We start from the raw sequence: 24,164 nt of genomic DNA, 5'->3' as shown, positions 1-24,164 counted from the left end.
CACAAAAAATTTTCGTTTATCTTTCTTTTGCAAAAAACAGCTTGTATATAAAGCTTATTTAAGTTTACATTTAATCACGATTTTATCAGCACAAAATATTTTACGACAAAAAAACTAGAATTATTTTTTTTTAATTCTGTAATGTGCTATAGGACTTTTTTCAATTGGAAAATAAAACAGAGCCATTTTAATTCGGAAAAGAAAGGAACTAAGTTTTATTTCACACTTAAACAAAGAAGTTAAAACATATTACTGATTTCAAGTAAAAAACAACGTGAATAACTAACAAATGTGAGTACATTAATCCTTAGTTGGTTCCTTCTAATATTATTGATTCCACCAATAGAAAATAAATCCAGCAATTCACCTAGCTCTCCAAATTGAACTTCAACAATTTGAATGTTTTACCTTATTATCCGAAAAATAGCTTTCAAATTTATAAGATTTTGAATAAAATAGTTTTTTTCTTTGTAAATAAACTTAATTTCACCGATCTTTAAGACCTTATTGTTTATATTAATAGCTAAGGTATTTAACAAATTTCGTGTCAATGTGATCTTGCGTTATATGGGACAAACTGAACGTACCCTTATGCTTCTACTAAAAGAACATGAAAGATACGTCCATTATCAGAACATTAACCGATCTTCTATCGCTCTACACAGTTGGAATTCAAATCACAGGTTTCCTTCTCCTAAAATCATTCAACATTGCTTTTCAGCTTGATTTTTGAGAGTCATTCTCTCTTCATATTTTGAAAAATCAAATAGTTTAGTTAATGATCTTTCTAGTATATCCCACCCCAGTATTTGGATGTCTATTTTAACTTAATCTGTTGCATTCTGGGGCCCCTCACACCTCTTTCTATTCTCGTTATTTCCTTGGTCTAGCTTGTTCCTCTATCCTTATTGGTTAAACTGCTTTATCCGTGTTTGTCACTTTACTTCTCTACCTTCACTTAAATTTTAGACATTGTGGAGTTCTCTTTTAAGGAACTGAAACTATAATATTTAAATTTATGTGCTTTTATTCACGTTGTTTTTTACTTTAGGCTACACAACACAAAGTGCCGGCCAGGTGGTCGAGCAGTTAGCGTGCCTGACTGCGAAGTCAATGACTGCGGATTCGAATCCCGCTCTGGGCATGGATGTTTCTCTCTGTTTGTTGTCCTCTGTTGTGTGTGATGTGTGAATGCGGCCCACCCTATAAAACGGGTATCTGTGTCAGTGTGGTATGTGTAATGTTGTTCGCCTCCGTGACTTAGGTTCACACGTGCCCACTGGGTAACGTTAAATGAGTAACACTTCCGGCATCTTCCGAGGTGAAGAACTAAAAGTTCAGTACCTGCAGTTAGAAAGAAAAAAAAACATAACACGAAGTATACCCTTTCCTTTGTTGGATATTATTGTTCTATATAATGACCAATTTTAAATTTAAAACTACAAGCAATCTCTACATTTTTAAGCTTTCTTTGCCGTTACCTCTTTTTAAGAAACTGTAAAACTGGACACTACCGAATTAAGATTTGTATTGATAAAATATTTTTGTTTAAAAAAAAATATGAATTTTTTTTAATGAATTTCTAATAATTGTGTTGTTGTACTTTCTTTTTTTATTTCTCTACAGCTAAGAGTTTTTAAATTAGCTAAATCTTGGCCAACATTGAATTTACTCATCTCCATCATGGGCAAGACTGTAGGGGCCTTAGGAAATTTAACTTTTGTTTTGGGTATAATCATCTTCATCTTTGCCGTCATGGGGATGCAACTTTTTGGTGATAATTATAGAAACAATAAAGAAAGGTAAGTTCACGTCTTAAAGAGGCTGAACACTTTTAAAAATGACGTAATTTAGTGACTATTTTTTCATACATAACTAAGGTTATGAAATATTATTCAATTCATTTAACTTTTCCTACATTACATGGAAAGAAATTTACCAAATTAAAAACATTTACCAAATTTTAATACATATTATAACACTATTTTTTATAGTTAATTTAACAAAAAATCATTAACTTAGAGCTTTAATAAAAATTACCGAGCTTTTTGATGTTCCCATTGAGCCAGGAACATAATAAATTCAACCAAATTCTTGTAGTTTCAAGCTTACTTTTTTTCTCAAAGTAAAAAGACAGAACTTAAACTAATACGTTAAATTTCAAATATGCTTTTAGTTTTATGAAATTTAATTTATTGATGATTTTTCTCAAAACTGTGTTTTGCAACGTTTAAGAAACACTACTGTCAAATTTTGCATCAAATAGTCAAAATAATCAAATTCTACAGCCATATTATCTATTTTATCGAAAATTTTCAATTCATGGTTTTTCCAATAAATCATTACAATCAATTATTAATCATTTTCAATTAAAAGTTTTCATCAAAAAAATAATTTAACACTTTCAACTGTTTAGTTTTTAATTCAAAAAGTAATTTATCATTTTCAATTGATAGTTTTTTGCCCAGAAAAATAATTTATAATTTTCAATTGATATTTTTCGTGCGTATAAAAAAATGTAAATGTTTCTTTTCAATTATTAGATTTCATGATCATGAAGTTCCGAGGTGGAATTTCACTGACTTCATGCACTCCTTNCCTATTGAACCAGGAACACGATAAATTTAACAAAAATCATCAACATAGAGCTTTAGTAAAAATTACCAAGCTTTTTGATGTTCCTATTGAACCAGGAACACGATAAATTTAACCAAATTCTTGTACTTTAAAGCATACTTTTTTTCTCAAGGTAAAAAGGCAAAGCTTTAACTAATACGTAAAATTTCAAATATGGTTTTAGTTTCATGAAATTTAATTTATTGATGATTTTTCGCAAAACTGTGTTTTCCAACGTTTAAGAAACACTACTGAATATAATTAAATGACTCAAATTTTACATCAAATAATCAAAATAATCAAATTCTACAGCCATATTATCTGTTTATAATTAAGTGTTTACTTTGAACTAACAATATTTTGCTGTATTGCAATTTACTTTTAATATAATCAATATAATTAAAAAATTTATCAAATAATATAATCAATAATATAATCAATAATTAATATATTTTTTCCAATGTATTTTATCTTGTAAAACTTAAATATTTTAGTTTTCTAAGACAATCATTAGTTTTTTTTAAATTCAGCAAAGTAACATACTTTGGTGAATTTCATCTTAATACGGCAACAAAAAGCATAAAAATCATTAATTATGTATTAATTTTATGATATTATGCCAATAACTTATGTTATCATGCACCATTGGAATTCCACTTTAAAAAATTAAAAAAAAAGTTTCATTTTCAATTTTCTAAAAAAGTTTAAAATATATTTGGAAATTCAAAACTATTTTTAAATTCACACTGTACCCAATTGACACGTGAAAAATTAAGAAGATTGCATTGTATACTCATATTCAATATTATAATTAAGGGACAAAAAATATTTAATTTTTTAAGAAAAGTGACAATTTTAAAAATGCTAGCTGTTAAAGATGCTATTGGTAATGAATAAGTTTATTTTTATTTCTCAAAAATTATAATAATTTTCTCGCTTATGAATTATCATTAAACTTCAATGAGAGAAAAAATGTGTTCAAAACTGGCCAAATATCGTAAACTTTATCGTATTTCCGTTTCTCTGGGAACACCAAAAAATTACGGTAATTTTTACCGAAATACTTTGAAAATGATTTTGGTAAAATTAGAAATGAAATATGGTTTTATTATCAAGCTGTTTGGTTGTAAATATGGTAAAGTTTGTAATACCCTGAATATGGCATAAAAACCCCTTATTTGGTTAAATTCACTTTTAAGTTTGGTAATTTTGCTAAATATGCGATAATAAGAGGTATAATTTTGAAAACCGGAATTTCCAATAAACCGTTATCATAACAAACTGAAAAATTACAAATGAATATTTTAAATACCGTATATTTCGGTTTTATTACCAGATATTTTATTTATTTTTAACTACAAATGTCGTTACCATACGATCAGGAGCCATTGGCGTAATTTTGCCAGATTTTTTTTTCTTCGTGTGGCTAATTTGAGTTTTTAATGAGTTCTGCTGGATATCACGATTAGACTTTTTCACTTAAAAAACAATACATACGTAATTTGGATGTGCTTTAATTTTTTTTTCTGATCTTAATCATAAACCAATTACTAAGTTCACGTATGTTTAAAATTTTACATGACCATTCACATGACAATTGAATAATCACAGAATTTCAACATATACTTTTAGAAAAAAAATTCTGGTGCACATATTACATAAAATGCAAATGAATTATTAAATATAAATGAAAATGTCACTTTTTTTAAATTATTCTCTTGTAAAACTTATATAACTTGATATTTTTCTTTTCAAAAACAACAGTTAGTTTTTTTATTCAATAATATACCATACTTTTCAGTTAGCATTTTTTTTATCAAAAAATGTAATCAGTAATTTTCAATTCAGGGTTTTTCTAATAAATAATTACAATCAATTATTAATCATTTTCAATTAAAAGTTTTCATCAAAAAAATAATTTGACACTTTTAATTGTTTAGTTTTTACTTCAAAAAGTAATTTATCATTTTCAACCACTTAGTTTTTCCTTCAAAAGGTAATTTATCATTTTCAATTGTTTAGTTTTTCCATCAAAAAGTAATTTATCATTTTCAATTGTTAGTTTTTCCAAGTAATTTATCATTTTTAATTGTTTAGTTTTTCCATCAAAAAGTAATTTATCATTTTCAATTGTTTAATTTTTCCATCAAAAAGTAATTTATCATTTTCAATTCATAGTTTTTTTCCCTGAAAAATAATTTTTAATTTTCAATTGATATTTTTCGTGTGTATAAAAAAGTTTAAATGTTCCTTTTCAATTATTAGATTTCATGATCATGAAGTTCCGAGATGGAATTTCACTGACTTCATGCACTCCTTCATGATTGTATTCCGCGTCCTCTGTGGCGAGTGGATTGAATCTATGTGGGACTGCATGGTCGTTTCCGGGTGGCCTTGTGTTCCTTTCTTCCTAGCCACTGTTGTTATAGGTAATTTAGTGGTGAGTATTTATTATCCAATCCCTTTCACAAATTATATTTATAAAATAGTCCATTTTTCGTACCTTTTTTATATCTATAAAAAGAAGAACTTTATCAATATTTTCAAGTAATTTTTAAATGAGAAACTTGATGTATATACCAAAATTTGACTTCAATTGAATTTTTAGCTTGAAATAAAACAAAACGACCGATCATTTTGCCTGTTTTTATGGTATACATTACTAATAGGGGGGAAATAGCATTATTGTGTTCTACTGCTCTGTAAAAAATTTCTAATTGTATAACGGTAAAAAAATACTGGCATTCTGAGTACAGCGTCCGTAAAATCCTTTTTACCGTAAAATTTGTACTTCAGTTTTTACAATAATATTTATTTGGATATAGTGATTCAATAAATATTTCTGTATATCATTTTATTTATTTATTTTATTTTATTTACTTATTTTTTGTTATGGGAAATTTTACGGTAAAAAGTACTGGCGACCTGAGTGTTGGTACTTTGTACCGTATTTTGATATGGAATTTTTTACAGAGTACTAGGTGTCTTAATTGACCGATACTTGCAAGCATCAATTAAAGTAAAATAAAAAGAAATAGATGCGCATGGTTTTCTAAGTTCTGCTTACGAGTGTAAATAATTTATTCGCACCTAATTTTAAATTTCTTAAGAATTTCGCCGAAAGATATCGCTGCTAGCTTAGAAAGAGCATAAAAAATGAAGTTTTCGAATATACCACGTTTTGTAGTAACCATTTGGCAAAGTTTAGGAACAAAATTTAATGAATAATCATTCAAAAATCAAAAAAACTGTGCAAATACAAATAATTCGCTGATGTTACATTGTTCTAAGTCGAAAGACTCAGAAAAACTATTAATCGGAAGTCTGGAAAATAATGCTAAATTAGTTCCATCAAAGATTGATCTCCCAAAGGGAGTGCTCATTTCGAGTCATATTTTAATTAATTAAATTATGTACTTCTTAATCAATACGTAATATTTAGAATAAATTGTTTCTTAGATAGCTATTTACCTTTGTACTAAACAAACAGTCACTTTTAAAGGCAATAAAATTATAACTATAAGCTACATTATTACTTTTGAAATCTATGAAATTATCTTTGAGTTAAATTAATTTCATTATTTTGCACGAAACAACTTTCCATTTTTACAATAAACAGTCAAGGTATGGATTAATCAAATTATTTGACATGTCTATTGACTAAATATAGAGGCAACGATTCCCTATTTGCATATAATATTTATTTTAAAAGACTTTGAATCCGAATCTATCAAAAAAAATTTTAGTTTATATATATATATATTTAGGAGGATCTGTTATGAGCTAACTTAATTTAAATATTTAGAATTTGTGTCAAAAATTATGCCAAAAACGTAAACAATATATTGGTCGTAAATTAATATTTAATCAAGAAAGGGACAAAAATAATACCGATTTACAAGCGAAAAAGGTGGAACTGAAAATTTTAAATTAATTTTGGTTACCTGATGAAACTCAAAGGTGTTTCGAATAATCATCCGTTTCCTACTACAATCAAACTGATTTTAATGTTTTTAGTCTCACCTTCCGCAATAATGATTCCTCAGATTACAATATCGTTTTTGTTTCTTCCTCCCGTTAATGCTTATTTGCTTCCCCTCATGTGTTTATGTTTTCGACTTTATTCTTGACAAAGATTCAAAATACTTTTATACGACTTATATAAAAAATGCAACATTTGCAATCGATGTTGTAGTTCATTCGAATTAATCAAATTGAAATCTTAAATATACGTAATAACGCAATTTAGTAAGTTTAATCATTAAAACAAAGTGTAAGTAAAAACTTTTTCTTACGTTTGAGAAAAATATAAAGAGACTTTTTTCACAAAAACTAAAGAGGAAATAAGAATTTTTCTTTAATTTTTTGTGAAATAAAGAGGAAATAAGGACTTTTTTACGTTTTGTGAAGGACAAGAAGAAATAAGGACTTTTTTCGCATTTTGCGAAAAATAAAGAGAAAATAAGGACTTTTTTTTAACGTTTTGTGAAAAATAAAGATTGAATTTAAAAAAAAGCCACGCCACAAGTTTCATATGAACAATATATTTTGTTTTTCGATGAACAGGTGCTGAATCTTTTTCTTGCTCTTTTACTGTCTTCATTCGGTGCCTCAAACTTATCCCAAGCTCCTGCCGGAGACGATACAAAGGGGATAGCAGAAGCCTTCAATCGGATTGGTCGAGCAAAAAGATGGGTTAAGAACAAGTTATTAGGACTTTTAAAAGTAAGCATTTAAAATGTAAATTAATAAACATTTTCGACGTATTAAAAACAAAGTTACTTATGTACCAAGATAAGAAAGTAATAGGTTTTTTAATCATATTTTACCCAAAGAAAAATATTAAAATCCACTTTTTTTAATATTATGCTTTAGTGTAAGAATTAAATCTTATAAAATTACTGAAGCCAGTAGAACTGATCTATGATAATACATTAGACACATTAAATTTAGGAATGTGAATATAGCTAGATTTTCTATTTAAAGATACACTCTAAAAATAATTCCAAAAGATAGGAATAGTTGGTTATTAATTTGCGCGACCAGCGTCCTTCTTTTAGGGAAAAAAGGCTAGTACCCGTAATTTTGAAGAACTTCATCAAAGTAAGTGGAGACACCATTACTTAATGTAGCCAGCTCACTTTTTGGCCACAAAAACCTTGTGCCAATAATGTCAACCAACTTTAAAAGAAGTAGAATTGACTTTTGATTTTTATAGCTATTATGCAAAGCTTTCTATCTCTATTTGGTATTGTACACGTGCGTATGAGAGTTTTCATGGTGGTTTCCGCATCAGGCAGCGAACACAAAGTCTTTTGGTTTGATTGCAGCCTCCCGCTACATTTGTGGCCACGGTAAACGAGCACACAATTCTATTTCTACTTAACAGATGGCAGCACTATTATCCTCCTTTCCACGGTTCACCCTTATTCCACATACAAAAATTCTTAGTCTCAAGCAACGTTAAAGCCGACACTGAAAATAATCTTTACGAGCTTAACGTTTTACAAGAAAAAATTTACGGGCAGACCTATATTTTATGGTCATGTGGCCATTAAAAGGCAACATTTTTACGGTTTGTAACTGTTACACATTTTACCGTTATTGACCCTTATCTAGTGGTGGAAGTTTTTAGAGTGTAAAAAAATAAAATATTTATTCATGCTTCTTTCCTGTGGTATAAATTTAAAAACTCATATAATAATTTCATGATTTTCTAATTTTCAGTCAGGCTATCAAGACTATCTTTAAAATTCAATTAAATCTTAGTTCGTATTGCGTTACATTTTTGAATTTTTGTTATTACCAGTTTTGAGCTCATCACTTTTTATGAGAGATACATATCTTCAGTGCTATACTCTGGAATCCTAGATTTAAAAAAAATTTGTGAAGAGAACAAAACAAAGGAAATGTAATAAAATGTGCTCTTTAGCGTCGCATACTTTTATTCTACATGAGCTTATAGCTCAGGTTTATCTCTGCAAATAATAAGTTTTAAATTATTATCTTCTGCAAAGATATAAAAACAACGAAAATTTTAGCAATTAAATATTTCATTGCTCAGAAATGGAATATGGACGTGAAATAATGTAACTTGTGAAAGAAACATAAAAAATATCAAATTTACATTCAATTTAAAATCACTATCTTAGACCATTGTTAACTCCACTATTAAAATGAATATTATTATTTTTTAACTAACTGTATATTATTAGGGTGCATATTAGTCTATGAAATTTATTTAATTTATTAATTTGAGCATTGTTTTGTCACCCTTTAGGGTTTACGAGCCAAAGTAACGAATCAAATTTCCGACCACACGGAAAGTGGCGATGGTGAAGACATGCCACCCTCCCTCATGGTTGACGGGCAAGTGCCAAGTAAAGAAAAGAAAAGTCCTAAAGAAAAAACAGAACTAGAAATCGCTCTCGACGGTTATGAACTAGGTTATCAAGGTTCGTAGCATATTCTGTTAACTTTATTAATAACCACGAATTCAATAGTATACCAAAGTATACTGTACCCTGGGTTTTTTCTTTATTTCTTTATTTATATATATATATANCCATATATATATATAAATTTTTTTTTGTGAGATAATTTTTAAGTAACACTAATGTCACAAAACCCATCTTAAAATTCATAAGCTAACGTATGACGTTTAGCAAAAGCTAACAATTGTTTAGTATTTCAACATGTTCTTCAAACTATAAGAATATGATAAAAAAGAAGCATTTTTCGAAATGAATGATTTTTGAATAAATAATGAACACTATTTATCTAAAATATGGTCAAAACTACCATAATATGATAAAATTTAGCATATTTCTGCCTCAATGAGAACATCAAAGAGATCGATAATTTTTATCAAAATGGTTTGAAAATTATTTTTGCAAAATTAGCAATAAGCGATTGTTTTATTATTATGCTGTTTGGCAGTAAAAATGGTAAAATTTGTAATACTTCAGGCTATTACATAAAAACCATTTATTTGGTTAAATTTACTTTTTAGTTTGGTTAAATTTACTTATTTGGTTAAATTTATTTTGGTTAAATTTATCTTGCTAAATGTGCGATAACAAGAGCTATAATTTTGAAAACCAGAATTTCCAATAAATCGTTACCAAAACGAACTGAACAATTACTAAACGAATGGTTTAAGACCGTATATTTTTGTTTTATTAACCAGAATTATGTGGAGTTTTTTGCCAGAAATGTCATTACTATGTTGTATCGTAATTTTGCCAGAATTTTTTTCTCCTTATATAACGTCAACCGTTTGTTATTAATACTAAGTTTGCGCTTTTTTTGGCAATAATTGCAATGCATTCTGAAATTAAAATAATTCTTGAAAAAAGTTGAATTTTTGTTTTAAAATCAGAAAAATGTTTTTATTTAGTATTTACCACAAGTCAACTTTTTCCTGTGTAAGAATGATAGATAATATTTCGGACATACACCAAGTGAATATGTAAATGCCTATATTCAACGGTGAATAATAACTGATAACACACATTAACTTATCACAGTAACATAAATATTATTATTTCAGGTATCGAATTTTAAATCCGTTATCACCAAATGATTTTTAACAGCATTTAAATTAGTTTTCAGTCATTTCCATTTCAATTTATTTTTCTTTGCAGAAGATGGAAAAGCAATAAAAATAAAAAATAAGAGCAATTCGATGGTTAATTCAGTGAGAATGGGAGATAAAGTTCAACCAAAAGACAACAAAGAAATGGTAAGAAGCTTACTAGTTAACAATGTAGTATAGTTTGTTTACGGTAAGAACTCCCCCCGGCACACTGAGCCCGTGTGCTGCTATGGAAACAAGACTAGCTCATTTCAGGGAAGGTAGCTTCTCTTCACTCTAGAGCTAACCCAATAGAATCCCTTTCTCCCACCGACGTGAGCCATACCCTGTTCTAAACAGTGACCCCACACCCCTACTTTAAATAGTTATACCTCGTTACCATAATCACCGCCACGAGTCCATGCGAATGGCTAGGGGAGTTCTTACTTTAGACAAACTACATTCCTTCAATGGGTATGCGTATAAAAACCAAATTCACATTGAAATATAAATAAAACTGAAATAACAATGTGTTTTAATAATAAATGTAAGAAGAACTGGAACTTAATGGTGTGTTCTACAAAAAATTATTTTCTTCAGAAAAGAAGTGTCGATAAATTTCGCTGTAGCAATAAAATAATTGGCTTTAAAATCCAGAACAAAATTAATTAAACTATTGTTTAAAAAAAGTAAAACGATGAGTTACTTATTGAATTCAAATTCTCATTAAATAGATACTAATTAACCCTTGGACATAAAATCTCATTCTCAGATTCGTCAGAACTTCCTTTAATGGAGAAGTGAATGGTTTTTATTATTTTTATTCCACTACTATACAAACAGAGTGCGAAATATTGAAAGAAACATTCGAGAGTTACAGTTCACTAAAATTTCCCTAAAAATTGTAGTGCCGCGAGAAAAAGACTGAAAATAAGGTTAGCGTTAAATTAACGTAAGATAAACTCTATGCAATATCCCTCTTATTTTAAAAAAAAAAAATTTAAACCACAATATTGTTCAAATTTACTATACTGTAAAAAATTCCATATCATATTACGGTAAAAGGTACTTTCACATTGAGTGTAGCACCCGTATAATCTATTTCACCCTAAAATTTTACACCGCAATTCGTACAGTAATTTATTTAATTACAGTGATTTTACAGTAAATGTTGTTGTAAAAATTCAACACATTCTAAATTTTCTAACAGTATATGGCTATACTGTTGCCGTGATGGCGTGATTGGCTTAACAGCCAGTATATGGCGTGATTGGCTTAACAGCTAGTTTTTATCACATTCAGGCTAGTAATCAACTAGCGTGCCTATTCCTATGCTCAGCCAAAAAGTTTATTAGAAGAACTATAAATGAACTTTCCCTTAACACTTAAAAACATCAATAAGTGAGAGTAATAACTGAAATGTAGCATTAATAATTAAGAGTACAAATATTGATATTGGGGAGACCGGAAAGTAATGTCGTTTCGGTGCATTAAATATTCGTCAGTCTTAAAAACCAATTCATTTCTTCATCGATTTATTTATATTCATTTTCGATCCAACATTGAAAGGTTGCTGCTAACGATAGTTAATACATTATTGATTAAAAATAAAATCCTGATCACATGCACCGAAACTACATTACTTTCCGGTCCCCCAAGTATTAAAACTGGGAGCAAAAGTTTCTGTAAAATTGTAAATTTTTAAAAGTTTTCAAAAAAGTATTTCAGAAATTTGAAAGTTATTTTTCTTTTTAATTGACCTGACAATCGTCCTGTCTTGCCCGTTGCCATTAACATAATTCAAAAAAATTATTATAAAATTCCTGTAAACTGTTCTTGAAAATTACCAATACACTCAAATAATTATTGATACATTACACAAGCGAAAATCGAGTTTCCTTCTAAATAAAGGTAAATAATGCTTGAAATTTATCACTATGTTTTCTTTAATGAAAATACTGCTGTGAGATTTTCACAACTGATCTATCTATCTTGACTATTTGGCTGAGACTGAAAAGAAAAATGGAACAAAGTACGCATAGTATTTAATTGTTAGTGTTGTTTAGACGCTATTTTTTTCACTAAGTACACACAGTAATTTTTGCGATTGAAATTCTGATTTGAGTTCTACATTACATTAAAATCACGTTGCAATAAAATGACAGGAATGCTGCGAATTTTGTAATAGTACGTAAATAGATGGGGGGGAAATTTACGTAAATTTTAAATGATTTTTTTTTCAAAACAGTATTTTCATACTGCAAAAATTAATATTAACCTATTTTCTTAAAGCAATTTACAGAATCTATCTATAGTTAATTTCATATCCTTAAAATTCCTTGTACATAAGAAATTTTTGTTTTGCTGATATTTTTTTAATTCTTTGCTTTCATTTAAGCTTTGTGATTATAGTTTTTTAGTTACAGCTTATGATACCAATTAAATAAGGCATGATTTAAAATTCCAGGGACCCTAGGCATAGAAAAATGAGGATTGATCCTCAAATACATGTTTTTCATCAACAAAATGCTTTTAAACCTTTTATAACATAAGTAATTTATAATATGTTTATAAATGGGATCCTATATTTATTTCAATTTTTGTTAACTTATATTTAGACTGGACAATTAAGGTAAAACACACAAACAAAAATTTGTAATATTTAGGAAGGTCCCAGATATGCGGAGACCATAACATCGGAATCTCTCAGGCCTTATGAAAAATCAGGTCCTGCAATTAAGCGACAAAATTCCCAATTTTAAGGCTTATTTTTTGTTTATAATACCATCGTGGATTCTTCAAATTTATTTGTGCAATAGAAAAATACAAATATAATAGCTAGCTAAATGTATACTTGCTAAATGTAAAGGAAAAACAGATGAAAAGTAAAGTTGTTAAACCAGTCATATTATAAAAGAGTTTTACTTTATGAATAGCCATACCCACATTAGCTTCTTGGTATCTTCATTAAACTGTAGTTCGGAAAATTTAGATTAATGTAAAAATATATATCATTCTTTGATTTTATTCTCTGGAAAAGCTTATTTTTTAAATAATCGCAGTAACATTCCCCTCAAAATAAATACATATTATTATTGATTATAGATATTAAAAATAATATGAAATCAATGAGGAGAGGCGCTCAAATTAGAAACAACGGATCATTACCGATTTCAAATATTTAATAATATGTATTTGCCGACTACTATTCCCCATGCTGAAGTATTAAATGGATTGAACTATGTCAAAATGCTCTCATGTGTTCTGGTGAATATAAAGGTCGAATATGTCATATTCGACCTTCAAATTTTGCCTGAAATGAAAACGAACTCATTCTTAGTCTTCTTTCATATATTTATCTCGAAATTCGAGGTTAGTTAAGAATTGCTATATTTTTTTATTATTATTATAAGCGCTTCAATTGTTTAACTGGTATAAAAGTTGTCCAAATAAAAAGTAGACTCTTGGGATCATTTAAAGCAATTTCTCAAGATTAACAAGGTCTTGCAAGAGCTGAAGAAGCTCTTGCAAGAAGTGAAAAAGAATCTCAATAATGATACCACAGCCACCATTTGTGGTTTAAAGAGAGGTAGGAGGTGGAATCTTCAAAACCGATCCAGAGCATTAAAAACTGAACTAGCATCTGATCAAATTCTTGTGAGATTAGCATGTTTTCTTACCCTGAGTGTTGGCAAATCTAACACTGATGTACGCCTTTCGCAAAAACTTTGACATCATTTGCTTGCAGACGGTTCCTGGACAGTGTTCGTCGTAAACAGGAAACATTTGGCAAGAAATGAATGCATTACACTCGCGTTCTGCCTCTTAAAATCGTTTTACTACTCGTTTTATTGTCCTGATTGCATCCATCTTTGTAGACTTTACATTTTCGTACGAGCTGATTGCTCAGTTATATGCAATTAATGGTGGCTTTATTTATAACCCAAGAAGATAGTGATTGCTACTTTATTTCCGAAGCTATTACGTGACTTTTCCCAAAGCTATTTGGACAACTTTTATAAATTATGAATTGCATGAATTGTTTCTAATTTATTTCTGTATATTTGTGTGTTATTGTGATATTTAACTTCTGCGCTTTCATCTAACCGATTAACAGAAGTTGTTTTTGCAGGAGAAGGAAGTGTTTGGGAACAAAATACATCCGCAAAAGGATGAGGACAATCTGAGTAACAACAAGGAGAAAGAGGTAATTACAGAGAAACCGTCCAGTCGTCACTCTTCTTCTCCAAATGATACTACCGATGACGAAAAGAAAGACGCCAGCAAAGAAGATCTCGGAGACGGTAAATTAACATTTTTTTCTTACACCTTTAGACTGTAAATATTTTATTTAATCTAATGCATTTCAACTCAATTATTTTAGCACGCATCCCAAAATAAACCAATGATCTGAGAAATCAATGATACAAAAACGGAATGATATCGAAAGATACGTTTTACTGCTTCCTGCTTGGGTAACAAGATCATTTATTCATACAATGATTCAAAATTACTTACAAATTTCACCCTAAGAGGGAGCTGCAATCCAAATGAAAATATTGAAAAATGTTTGCAAACGTACCCTTATTTGAAGCAATCAACTGTAGCTCAATCTCAGAACAAAATTAACTGATGCCAGTTTATGTATTTGATTTAAAATTTTCTCACATGTGACAGAAAATAATGTTTTATAGTTAGTTTCCTCAGTTAGAGAGGTCTTCTTTCACTAATTTACTATATTTTTTATTAATTTTAAAACTTCTTGAGCCTTCTTTTACTAATTTACGAACTTTGCTACTAATTTTGAAACTTCTTGGGTCTTCTTTCAGTAATGTACTAACTTTGTTACTACTTTTGAAACTTCTTGAATATGAATTAACTCGTTCTCTAAGAAGAACACAGAGATTAATAAGTTTCTTTTTTCCTTTTTGTTTTTTTAATTAAATTAATATTTCAAATTGATGGTCAACTACTAAACAGTCCCATCTATTTAAAAATGGTTCTTACATCTCAATAAAAAAAATTTTATCACCCTGAATGCAGTACTCATTTTTTTGTGTAATTAAGATTAATGTCGTTCATTTATGTATTGTTTAGATGTGATGGCTGGGACAGACATCGCTCCTCAAACAGAAGGTGACGTTGACGACGACAAGCTGGAAACTAATACCGCTGATGTCATTATTGCCGAGTACCCGGCAGATTGCTGTCCAGATACTTGTTATACAAAAATCGCTTGCTGTGCGGAAGAAGCACATCCTGAATTCTGGTCTCAATGGAAGGAATTACGAGGGAAAATGTTCATTCTTATAGAAGATAAATATTTCGAAACCATAATCATTACTATGATTATGATAAGTAGTTTGGCCCTCGTAAGTATAGTGCTTCATAAATGTCAATATATATATATATATATATATATATATATATATCATGTTAAAATCTTTTAGAATTGATGACATTTTTAACAATACAAAATTCGGATTTATAAAAATAAAGAGAGGAATTTAATAACTTCTTTCTAGATTTGATANCATCATATATAATATATATATATGTATATATATATATATACAGCAAAATAAATAAATGCAAAAAACACGAAGAAAATTAAGAAAAACAATAAGAGAAACAAAACTGCTCTAGTTACGCTCAATTTGCGCTTTTGTATTCATATTTTGCAATCTGGCAATCTTGTTACGAAAATATTTTTTAAATCATTCTTGAAAAATTTCCCTTTCATGTAAGTACATTTGAATTCGCTACTCGCTTTATAGATTAGGTTTTATTTTGTTTTTTCTTTTTATTTTATTCTATTTTCTGTTTTTACGTGTTATTTTTACTTATTGTGTTCCATTTCATTTGTTGCAATTTTTGTAAAAAAAAAAACTTTTTTGAGTGCTCCTCACACTATTGTATTGATATATTTTGCTTTGGCTATATTGATACAATATCAGAAAGCACTCTTTTTTGCGGATATAATCGTGTGGGCTGATAAAAGATTATATCCTTTATTTTCCGGATTTTTTAAAAAACATTTATCTTCTTTTTTTCCAGTTGCTTGTTATTTTTTTATAATTATTTTTCTTTTCCTCCCCTTTTTTCATATGTCTGTAATTTTCCTTTGTTTTAACTTCATTTTGTCATTACTGTGCATTCTTCTTTGTTTTAACTCTGTTTTAACTTCATTCGATTCATTTTAAATATAATATACTACTACTTTAAATTGAAAAAAAAAATTTAAGATAGTTGCAATTTTAAAAAAAAAAGCAGGGTGATTGTAAAATAGCTTTGCAGACTTATGGTTGCCCATATTGAGAATACTGGTCAAGAAAATGAAATAAAATTTTATATAAATTTGTTATAAGGTATATGCTTAAGAAAAGAGTAGTAAACGACTATCGAACGGTAACAGTTATAAAAAAATCAAATGGCAACACCTATTTTTTTCATCAAAACGAGATATCAGTAAAAAATTTAAAATGAAATCGAAACAATATTTTTTTCATGAAAAATGGCATCACTTGGTATAGATGAATTAGAAAAGTACATATTCTATAAGTTTTTAACGTGTCTGCATTCGGCTCTGCGTAACAAGCTCAGTCAACAATTGGAATGAAGATGAAGGGACAGAGATTTAGGTTTGGTTTCTTTCTTGCATTTTTCTTAAACATTTCTAGCAATTCTGATATTTGATCTAATTGTATAACATTATAACAAAAACTTTAGAACGTCATCTCTGCCATTTTTAACAGTTGCTGGTTATAGTTTAATAATAGTTACAGTGGTATAAGAATTCCTTTTACACCTGTAAACCTGAATTATTTTAACAATGCAAACTCTTAATATTTTTGAAGATTATTATTGGATACTCTTATACATATATATAAATTATTACTCGTAAATCTAAAAATGTATTCAAAGTTAAAGTCATTTTTTTCCTTTTCGTTGGAATATGATTATTTTAATCAATATTTACTACTAAACTTACAGGCAGCTGAAGACGTAAACATCGGGAAAAGGCCAATGTTGCAAGCATTTCTTACATACATGGACAAAGTATTTACCGTCCTATTTTTCATCGAGATGATAATAAAATGGATAGCTCTCGGTTTTAGAAAGTATTTTACAAACGCATGGTGTTGGCTTGATTTTGTAATCGTCCTGGTAAGTTTAATTTCTATATTAACTATTATTATTTTAGAATTTATTCTAAATGTAGAGGTTTATTAATATTTTAACCGTCGTAAAACAGCAGACAGAATTTTCAGTTAACTATTACTAATGTTCAATTCCGTAGCCTTGTAATTTTGAGCCCAATCCAGAAAACAAGGGAACTCCTGGGTCAAGTATTGGGAGAAATTCGCCTTCATGCAGAGCTTTTTGAGGGAACTAACCCGAATTTGCTTTACATGGAGAGGAAAACCCCGATAACCTCCCACGGTTATCTTGACTGCACGAAGACTCTAACCCATGATCCATCTACCACTAAGAGCCTTTTTACGTCAGCACTGCTGTCGGTGCGAGCCGGGTGCCGAATTCGTATCGACCAGCCATTGCTGGAATTTGAAACTGGTGTACCTAATTGGAAGGCGAACGCTCAATCTCCTAAGCCACCACGGCAAACAATTTCTTAATAACTATACAATATGCTACGTAATGACCCCACTTAACATATGTTTTTTTAGATTCCTTATCAATAAAAGGAAGTATATTATAGTACATTAAGACATTAAAAAAACACTATTGAAATTAACAAATCACTCTTGAAGATGCTGGGAATTAAAGCACCAAGACCTTTTCTTTATCTGATGAATTTGAAGTCTTTCAACTCATCTTTATTTCCTGTGGTAATCAAACAGGTTATAATTTCAGTTCCCTTTTCCTCTGTAGGAATTCGTTCCATTTAAAAAACAGTTCTATGTTTTTCTCACTTAAGTATTTATTTATGATTAGGTTTTCTTACTTAATTTCTGATGAGGATTCCAAAAATATTTATTAAGGGCAGTCATTATGGTACACCTTGTATCTTAAAGTATTTTTATATTAAATTACGTAACTATGTATTAGAAATAATAAATTATTGTAACGAGTGTAAATTCCACTTTAAAGATTGAAATCAATAACTGGTTAAAAATTAGTAGAATTTTTACTTATCCATATTTTAGAACTTTTTTTTTCATTTGATTATTTTTTTATATTATCATGTTTAGTAGAATAAAATATAAACCATTGTTACGTTTCTGCAATTTCAAAATTGAAACATTTGACTTTAAATAAGTTTGAGAAAAAAAATCTCAGTTTAAAATTTTGGATATTCATTATATTTTTACTAAAAATATTTTATATGTTCCTTCATTTCAATTTTTAAAAATAATTTTTACTTAAGATTATGCATCAAGTTCTAAATTTATATTGATATACATGAAAATAGCATTAAAAAATCGCAATATATCTGCAATAACTCAAATACAATTAAAGGTATTTTTTAAAAAATTACGTAATTTACGTATGTTTGCATTATTTACGCAAATTACATCATTTACGTAAATTATATTTATATAACTTACATAGCTTATGTAAATTACACAATTTAAAAAACTCGTGCAAATTATATAATTTTTTAATATAAAAAATCCAATTATAAATTATATCCAATAATTCCAGAGCATTGTCTTAAAAAATAATTCAGTATGTTTTAATTTGTATTTTTATTTTATTTCTTATCTTTTTGCTTTTATTTTTGTGAAGGACTTAAATACAATAATTTTGAATTTCTTAAATGCGTGAAACAAAAAATTTACTTCAAAAACTACAATTATCAATATAAATGAGTTATGTTAATTTCCTGCTATCTTTTATTGTATTATTTTTTTATTTATTTATTTTTTAAATTTTAAGAAAATATTTAATTGAAATGTGCTTTGCTTAATTTAATTTTCATAATCTATTAATTAAAATTAAATGGTAAATTTTGTTACTTAGATATAATCAGAATATAATCATAAAATTATTACTATCTACACAGGAGCAAAATCGTGAAGTGTAGAATATTTCCTCATTCTAAAGCATATGCAGCTTCGATAAACAGGAAATTGTAATTTCATGATAAATTTTCGAGCTTAAAAACACATTTATTTAATTTGTCTATTTTTTAAAAACTTAATTTTAATTTGTAAAAACTATAGTTTGAACATGTTTTAAATTTAAATTTGTTTTATAATATTTACAGATTAGCTGTTGAGAGGGAAATATTTTATATTTTTATTTAAAAATGACTAAAATACTATAATCTGTTTCTATTTTTATTTTTTCCATAACATTTACATCACTGTGAAAATGTATGTATTCCTGTTTTAATTGAATGTTATCTATTAAGAGTATTTGAAATGCATTTATATGTTTTTAAAACTTATATAATTGTGACATTTGTGGTACAAAAACTATTTGTTTATGTCTTTTTCTGTTGTAAATACCATCTAAGTATTCACTGAAATGTTTTCTGACATTTGTATAATTTTTAAATATACTGTAAATATAAACTGCATAAAAGTATTCTACTTTTCAACTTTTAACGTATTCAAGATAAATAAAATGTGATTTTAAAAAAGTTATAGCTCAAGAAATTTCAAAAAATTACTAATTTATTTATAAATTGAAATTATTTGGATTTGCTTGAAAACATTAAAGTGAATACTTTTTAAAAATGGAAATAGTCTGCAATATTCTATAAAAAAAAAGTTATTCAATGGTAGAGTATTTGTCTTAAGAGAAAGATAAGGTAAAAATCTATACTTTAAAAACAAAAATTTTGTTTCATATTCGTGTTTATTTGTAAATAGAATGTTTATAAGAAAAATTAAGCAATCACTCTTTTTATACTAATTTAATTTTTAAAAACGGATAATTTTTTAATGAGAAAAATGATATCTAATTTACTGAATAATATATTAACCTAAATGTTTTTAAATAAAATTCATTATTCTGATATCATGACCTATATCGATTGAAACAATTTGAAGAGAATGTACGAAATTAACAACAAAAGACATTGATGCTTTTCATTTCTATTCTCTTTTCTTTTTTACATAAGCCTAACTATTTATAAACAAACTTTTCTATTAATCACTTTATATAAATTTTCTATTAACACTAGATAAATCACTTTTCTATTTAGAGGCAAACTTAAGAAATTTCTCGAGAGAATTTACCGGAATTTTTTTTAACTGACAATTCCATCTGTTTACATTTAGAAAATGTAAACAAACGGAAGCATTCAAAGCATAAACTGGAGGATATCAAGATGAAAGAATTAGCTTATAGCTCGCAAAAAGCGGTGAACTTAATGGATTAAAATGGAATATAATAAATTAAAAATGCCTAAGTTAGTAATGGGTAAAACAAAAGAGGTAAAAGAAGATAATTTGCCATTAACAATATCACACAACTAAGCAATAATTGTTAGCAAAGTAGCCTAAAACACAGATTATGAAACTTTTATGGTTATAAAATACACCTTTTTAATGGATCACTACAAGTGTGTAATTTTATTTAATGGTTATGACATTTATTTTTTATCAAATTGATTTATTTTTTAATTTATTTTCTAGGTATTCATGTTTTGCGAAATAATTTTAATTTAAAACTGTTTTTCATTAAAATAAGATTCATTGAAATCTTATTTTTACACTAGTTTTATTAGTTTGTAATAGAAGGAAAATGTTGATTATTCTCACGACAAAAACTGTTGCGGCTTATTTCAGTTTTATCTCAGTTGAGTCATCTTCAAAACATTTTTAGAAAAATCTGCTCATAAATGATGAAAAACTTCATGTAGTGTAACATTTTGAACACATAGTATATTGAATTTTCGGTAGATTAAGCCTATATTAAAGTACTTCTTGAAAAAAGTACCATAATTCTTCATACAGTTATCATTGTCATTTCAATTATGCAAGGATTTCGTGAATTCCAAAACACTTATGCCCTACCATTATCTATTGAAATGAAGATAAGTAACTTTTCTCCTTGGTAAGTAACAATTGTTTTACTTCAGCTTCCTGAAATTCAAGTGTTCGATTTTCTATGGATTAAGTCTTAAATACGCCTCTTAAATATCTGATACACACATTGATGCGTATTTTTTCAAATTATTATGGTAAATTCTATCTTAAAGAATTTTTAAATCATCTTACCGATTTTCAAATCAAAACTGATCAATCAATTACAAATAAACATTTAATTTTTTCGCTTTTTTACGGAAAATATAATATCAAAGCTATTGAGTGTGAAGTAAACAAAAAGTCATTAAAAATATATTTAATGGCTGTTTGATAAGCATTCCTGGAATTTTTTCCTGCATTGTTTAAACCACTATTCATGTAAATCATTGAAAACATTTAACAATTTTTTAAATATTATATGTAATATTTTATTGTACATGATTTTCTTTAATACTTATTAGAAAGTTGAAAGGCTAACAGCACCAAACAAACGGAATGACTTTTATAATCGGACAAACAGTCACAGACCAGGCTTAAAATTAAGAAAAAACGAAAATACTAACAGATTCTGACCTTAAGATGGGACGATAAAAAGTTCTTCGATTACAATAAAAAATTTTATATAATAATGTTTTACAACGCAACTATGCAAGATAAAATTTCATGTGAAATTTAATGTTCACATTATTGCTCCATCTACAAGAAAAAAGAGATAGCCCTTTTTCACGTGCAATTTCCCTAAATACAGTCTACCAGGATGTCGAGCAACATTCCCTTAAGACTTGCTTTGACCCCTCACGTGGGCTTCCAAGAGTACACTTCAGTCCGGATTTGGCATTAAGCACAAATAAAAATTCAGACTTTCCCGAATTGCTACAACAACTGGCTCTAGAAATAATTAACAACATCCCAGAGGAGGGCCTCTGCGTTTATACAGACGGTAGCAGGGACGACCGCAGTCGTACTGGAAGTGGGGTCTACATCAAGAGACCTGATGGTGATATCAACATTAAAATGAGAAACCCGGATTCTTGTTCTGTTTTCTGATCGGAGCTTCTTGCTATTGAGGCAGGGCTGCACACAATTGAAGAGGATTCGCTGCTAGACCCTATCTGGATCCTATCGGATAGTAGAAGCTCTATCCAATATTTGAGTGCATGGCCCAGAGTGGGAGATAGGGCTGGAACGGCAATCTTACAACTTCTCAGTAAACTTTCCGTGAAGCGGGATATTTATTTGCAGTGGATTCCGTCCCACGTTGGTCTGTACGGGAATGAGATCGTTGACTCGCTGACTAAACTTGGCTCAAATGAACCTCTGCCGGAAAGTTTGGCACTCACATCCTCGGAAATTCACTCCATTAGAAAGCAAGGTGTCCAGCTAGCCTGGAATACTCCCCCAGTACATATCTGGTACTCTGGGGATAAGCCGGGTCGTGCTTTGACCTTCAAAGGTAATAGAGGCGATCAGACCGCGTTCACTAGACTCATCAGTGGTCACATAAAGTGCATGAAGTATGAACAACAGCGAAAGATCTATCCCACCTGCAACAAATGTTTCTCCAGTGCAGCCAGCCCGGCCCACCTCCTTAGCTGTGTGGATTTTGAAAAGGAGGATTTTCTGCGCGTCCCGGTCTTGTTTTTTGATTTCCTGAGGGTGAATGGACTCATGGACCTGGTCTAGCTCCGCTAGACCAATGGGGATGAGAAACAACAACAACATCTACAAGAATGTGAGATGATTCTATTGCGGACATTTTTTTTCATAATGGAGTCATCTAACAGTTTTTATTTGTTTAGCTAAATGATTTAAAGCAAAATTATTCATTTTATAACTTTGCATTGTGAGTTCATAACATATGATGAAAGCATGTATGGATTCTATCTTCAAATCCACACCCATTATTATCCTAGAGAACTTCTGGCACAAATAACCGGATATATGCGACTTTTTTCCATTGAAGGATTATTTTTTTATTTACTTTTTTACTCTTGCTTCGAGGCATACAAACTGTAAATTGATTTTTATGCTAAGGTTAGTTGCTTTTAAATAATTCATGTAACGTTTTTGCATGTGATTAACTAGGTGCTACCCAGGATTTGTTTACCACCTTAGACATTTTCTGTCTGCTCTGAGTCTGCTTATCTTTCAACCATGGATTCAAACTCCTACTTTTTGCTGTCCTATCATAACGTCAGAATTGCAAGGATTTTCGAAATGTTTTCCCTTTAAGTGCGTTTTGCAATTCCACGTTCCATAGCATTTTTTTTTCAGCGATATTTAATGAATACCAAGTATTTTTTTTTTGTTTCTACTGTGTTCGTCACTTAGTGTAGCTGTACAGCTATTGGATACTTGCAAGCAACGTCAAGCGTGGATCTGCCAATAACGCTCGACACAAACGTGTGACGTCACTTGCAAGTATCCAATTAAATCTGATCCGATAATGGAATCAGCGTGACAATAAATTCAAGCCTTAAGGCCAACACGCCGTGCATAACCACGCAATTAGACACAACCACGTGATCTGTTGCAAGTATCCAATAGAGGCTCCGTTGCGTTGCGTCAAAGTATTGCAGACTATTTACCACGAGTTTTGATATGTATCTAACCCGTGTCTTGTTGATGTGAACTAACACCAAATTCCTTCTTTTGTTTTCCTGGCTGCTTCTCTACATAACCTTCCTGCCAACCTTCTCCGTTGAATCGCACATGAAAACATTTTCTATAGGTTTCCATATTTAATCTCGCCGTGGGCTTATTGGGCTTTGGAAACATCCCCGCCTTTAAAACCATGAGAACTCTCAGGGCTTTGCGGCCCTTAAGAGCGTTATCTCGCCTGGAGGGGATGAGAGTAAGTAATACTGAAAACACAGTTGTCATTGGCTGGTGCGTTGCTGCTGGTAGAAAGAGTATATTTATATACCCCTATACCTCCTCTCACGTCGCATTGTGTCTTTGCTGTTTTT

The 24,164-nt window shown here is 29.2% G+C and overlaps 1 protein-coding gene across 12 annotated transcripts in view; it reads left to right on the top strand.

The window, feature by feature from the left end:
- Positions 1–24,164, top strand: part of LOC107457578 (sodium channel protein para) — a 264,069-nt gene that overhangs the window by 210,204 nt on the left and 29,701 nt on the right. For 6 of the 12 annotated variants that reach the window (XM_071183267.1, XM_071183263.1, XM_071183268.1 and 3 more), the window contains 8 exons: positions 1,627–1,802; positions 4,882–5,056; positions 7,183–7,341; positions 8,897–9,071; positions 10,263–10,360; positions 14,310–14,496; positions 15,290–15,564; positions 17,186–17,359. In XM_071183267.1, coding sequence (XP_071039368.1) covers positions 1,627–1,802; positions 4,882–5,056; positions 7,183–7,341; positions 8,897–9,071; positions 10,263–10,360; positions 14,310–14,496; positions 15,290–15,564; positions 17,186–17,359 — 1,419 coding nt within the window. Of the gene's footprint in view, positions 1–1,626; positions 1,803–4,881; positions 5,057–7,182; positions 7,342–8,896; positions 9,072–10,262; positions 10,361–14,309; positions 14,497–15,289; positions 15,565–17,185; positions 17,360–23,926; positions 24,050–24,164 lie in introns of all 12 variants that reach the window. The other 6 variants (XM_071183269.1, XM_071183272.1, XM_071183265.1 and 3 more) reach the window with 3 other exon arrangements.

The sequence above is a fragment of the Parasteatoda tepidariorum genome, chromosome 7 (genome assembly GCF_043381705.1).
Source record: "Parasteatoda tepidariorum isolate YZ-2023 chromosome 7, CAS_Ptep_4.0, whole genome shotgun sequence".
NCBI lineage: Eukaryota > Metazoa > Arthropoda > Arachnida > Araneae > Theridiidae > Parasteatoda > Parasteatoda tepidariorum.
Note: the sequence above shows the minus strand (reverse complement) of the source record. Positions and strands in the feature narration are given on the sequence as shown.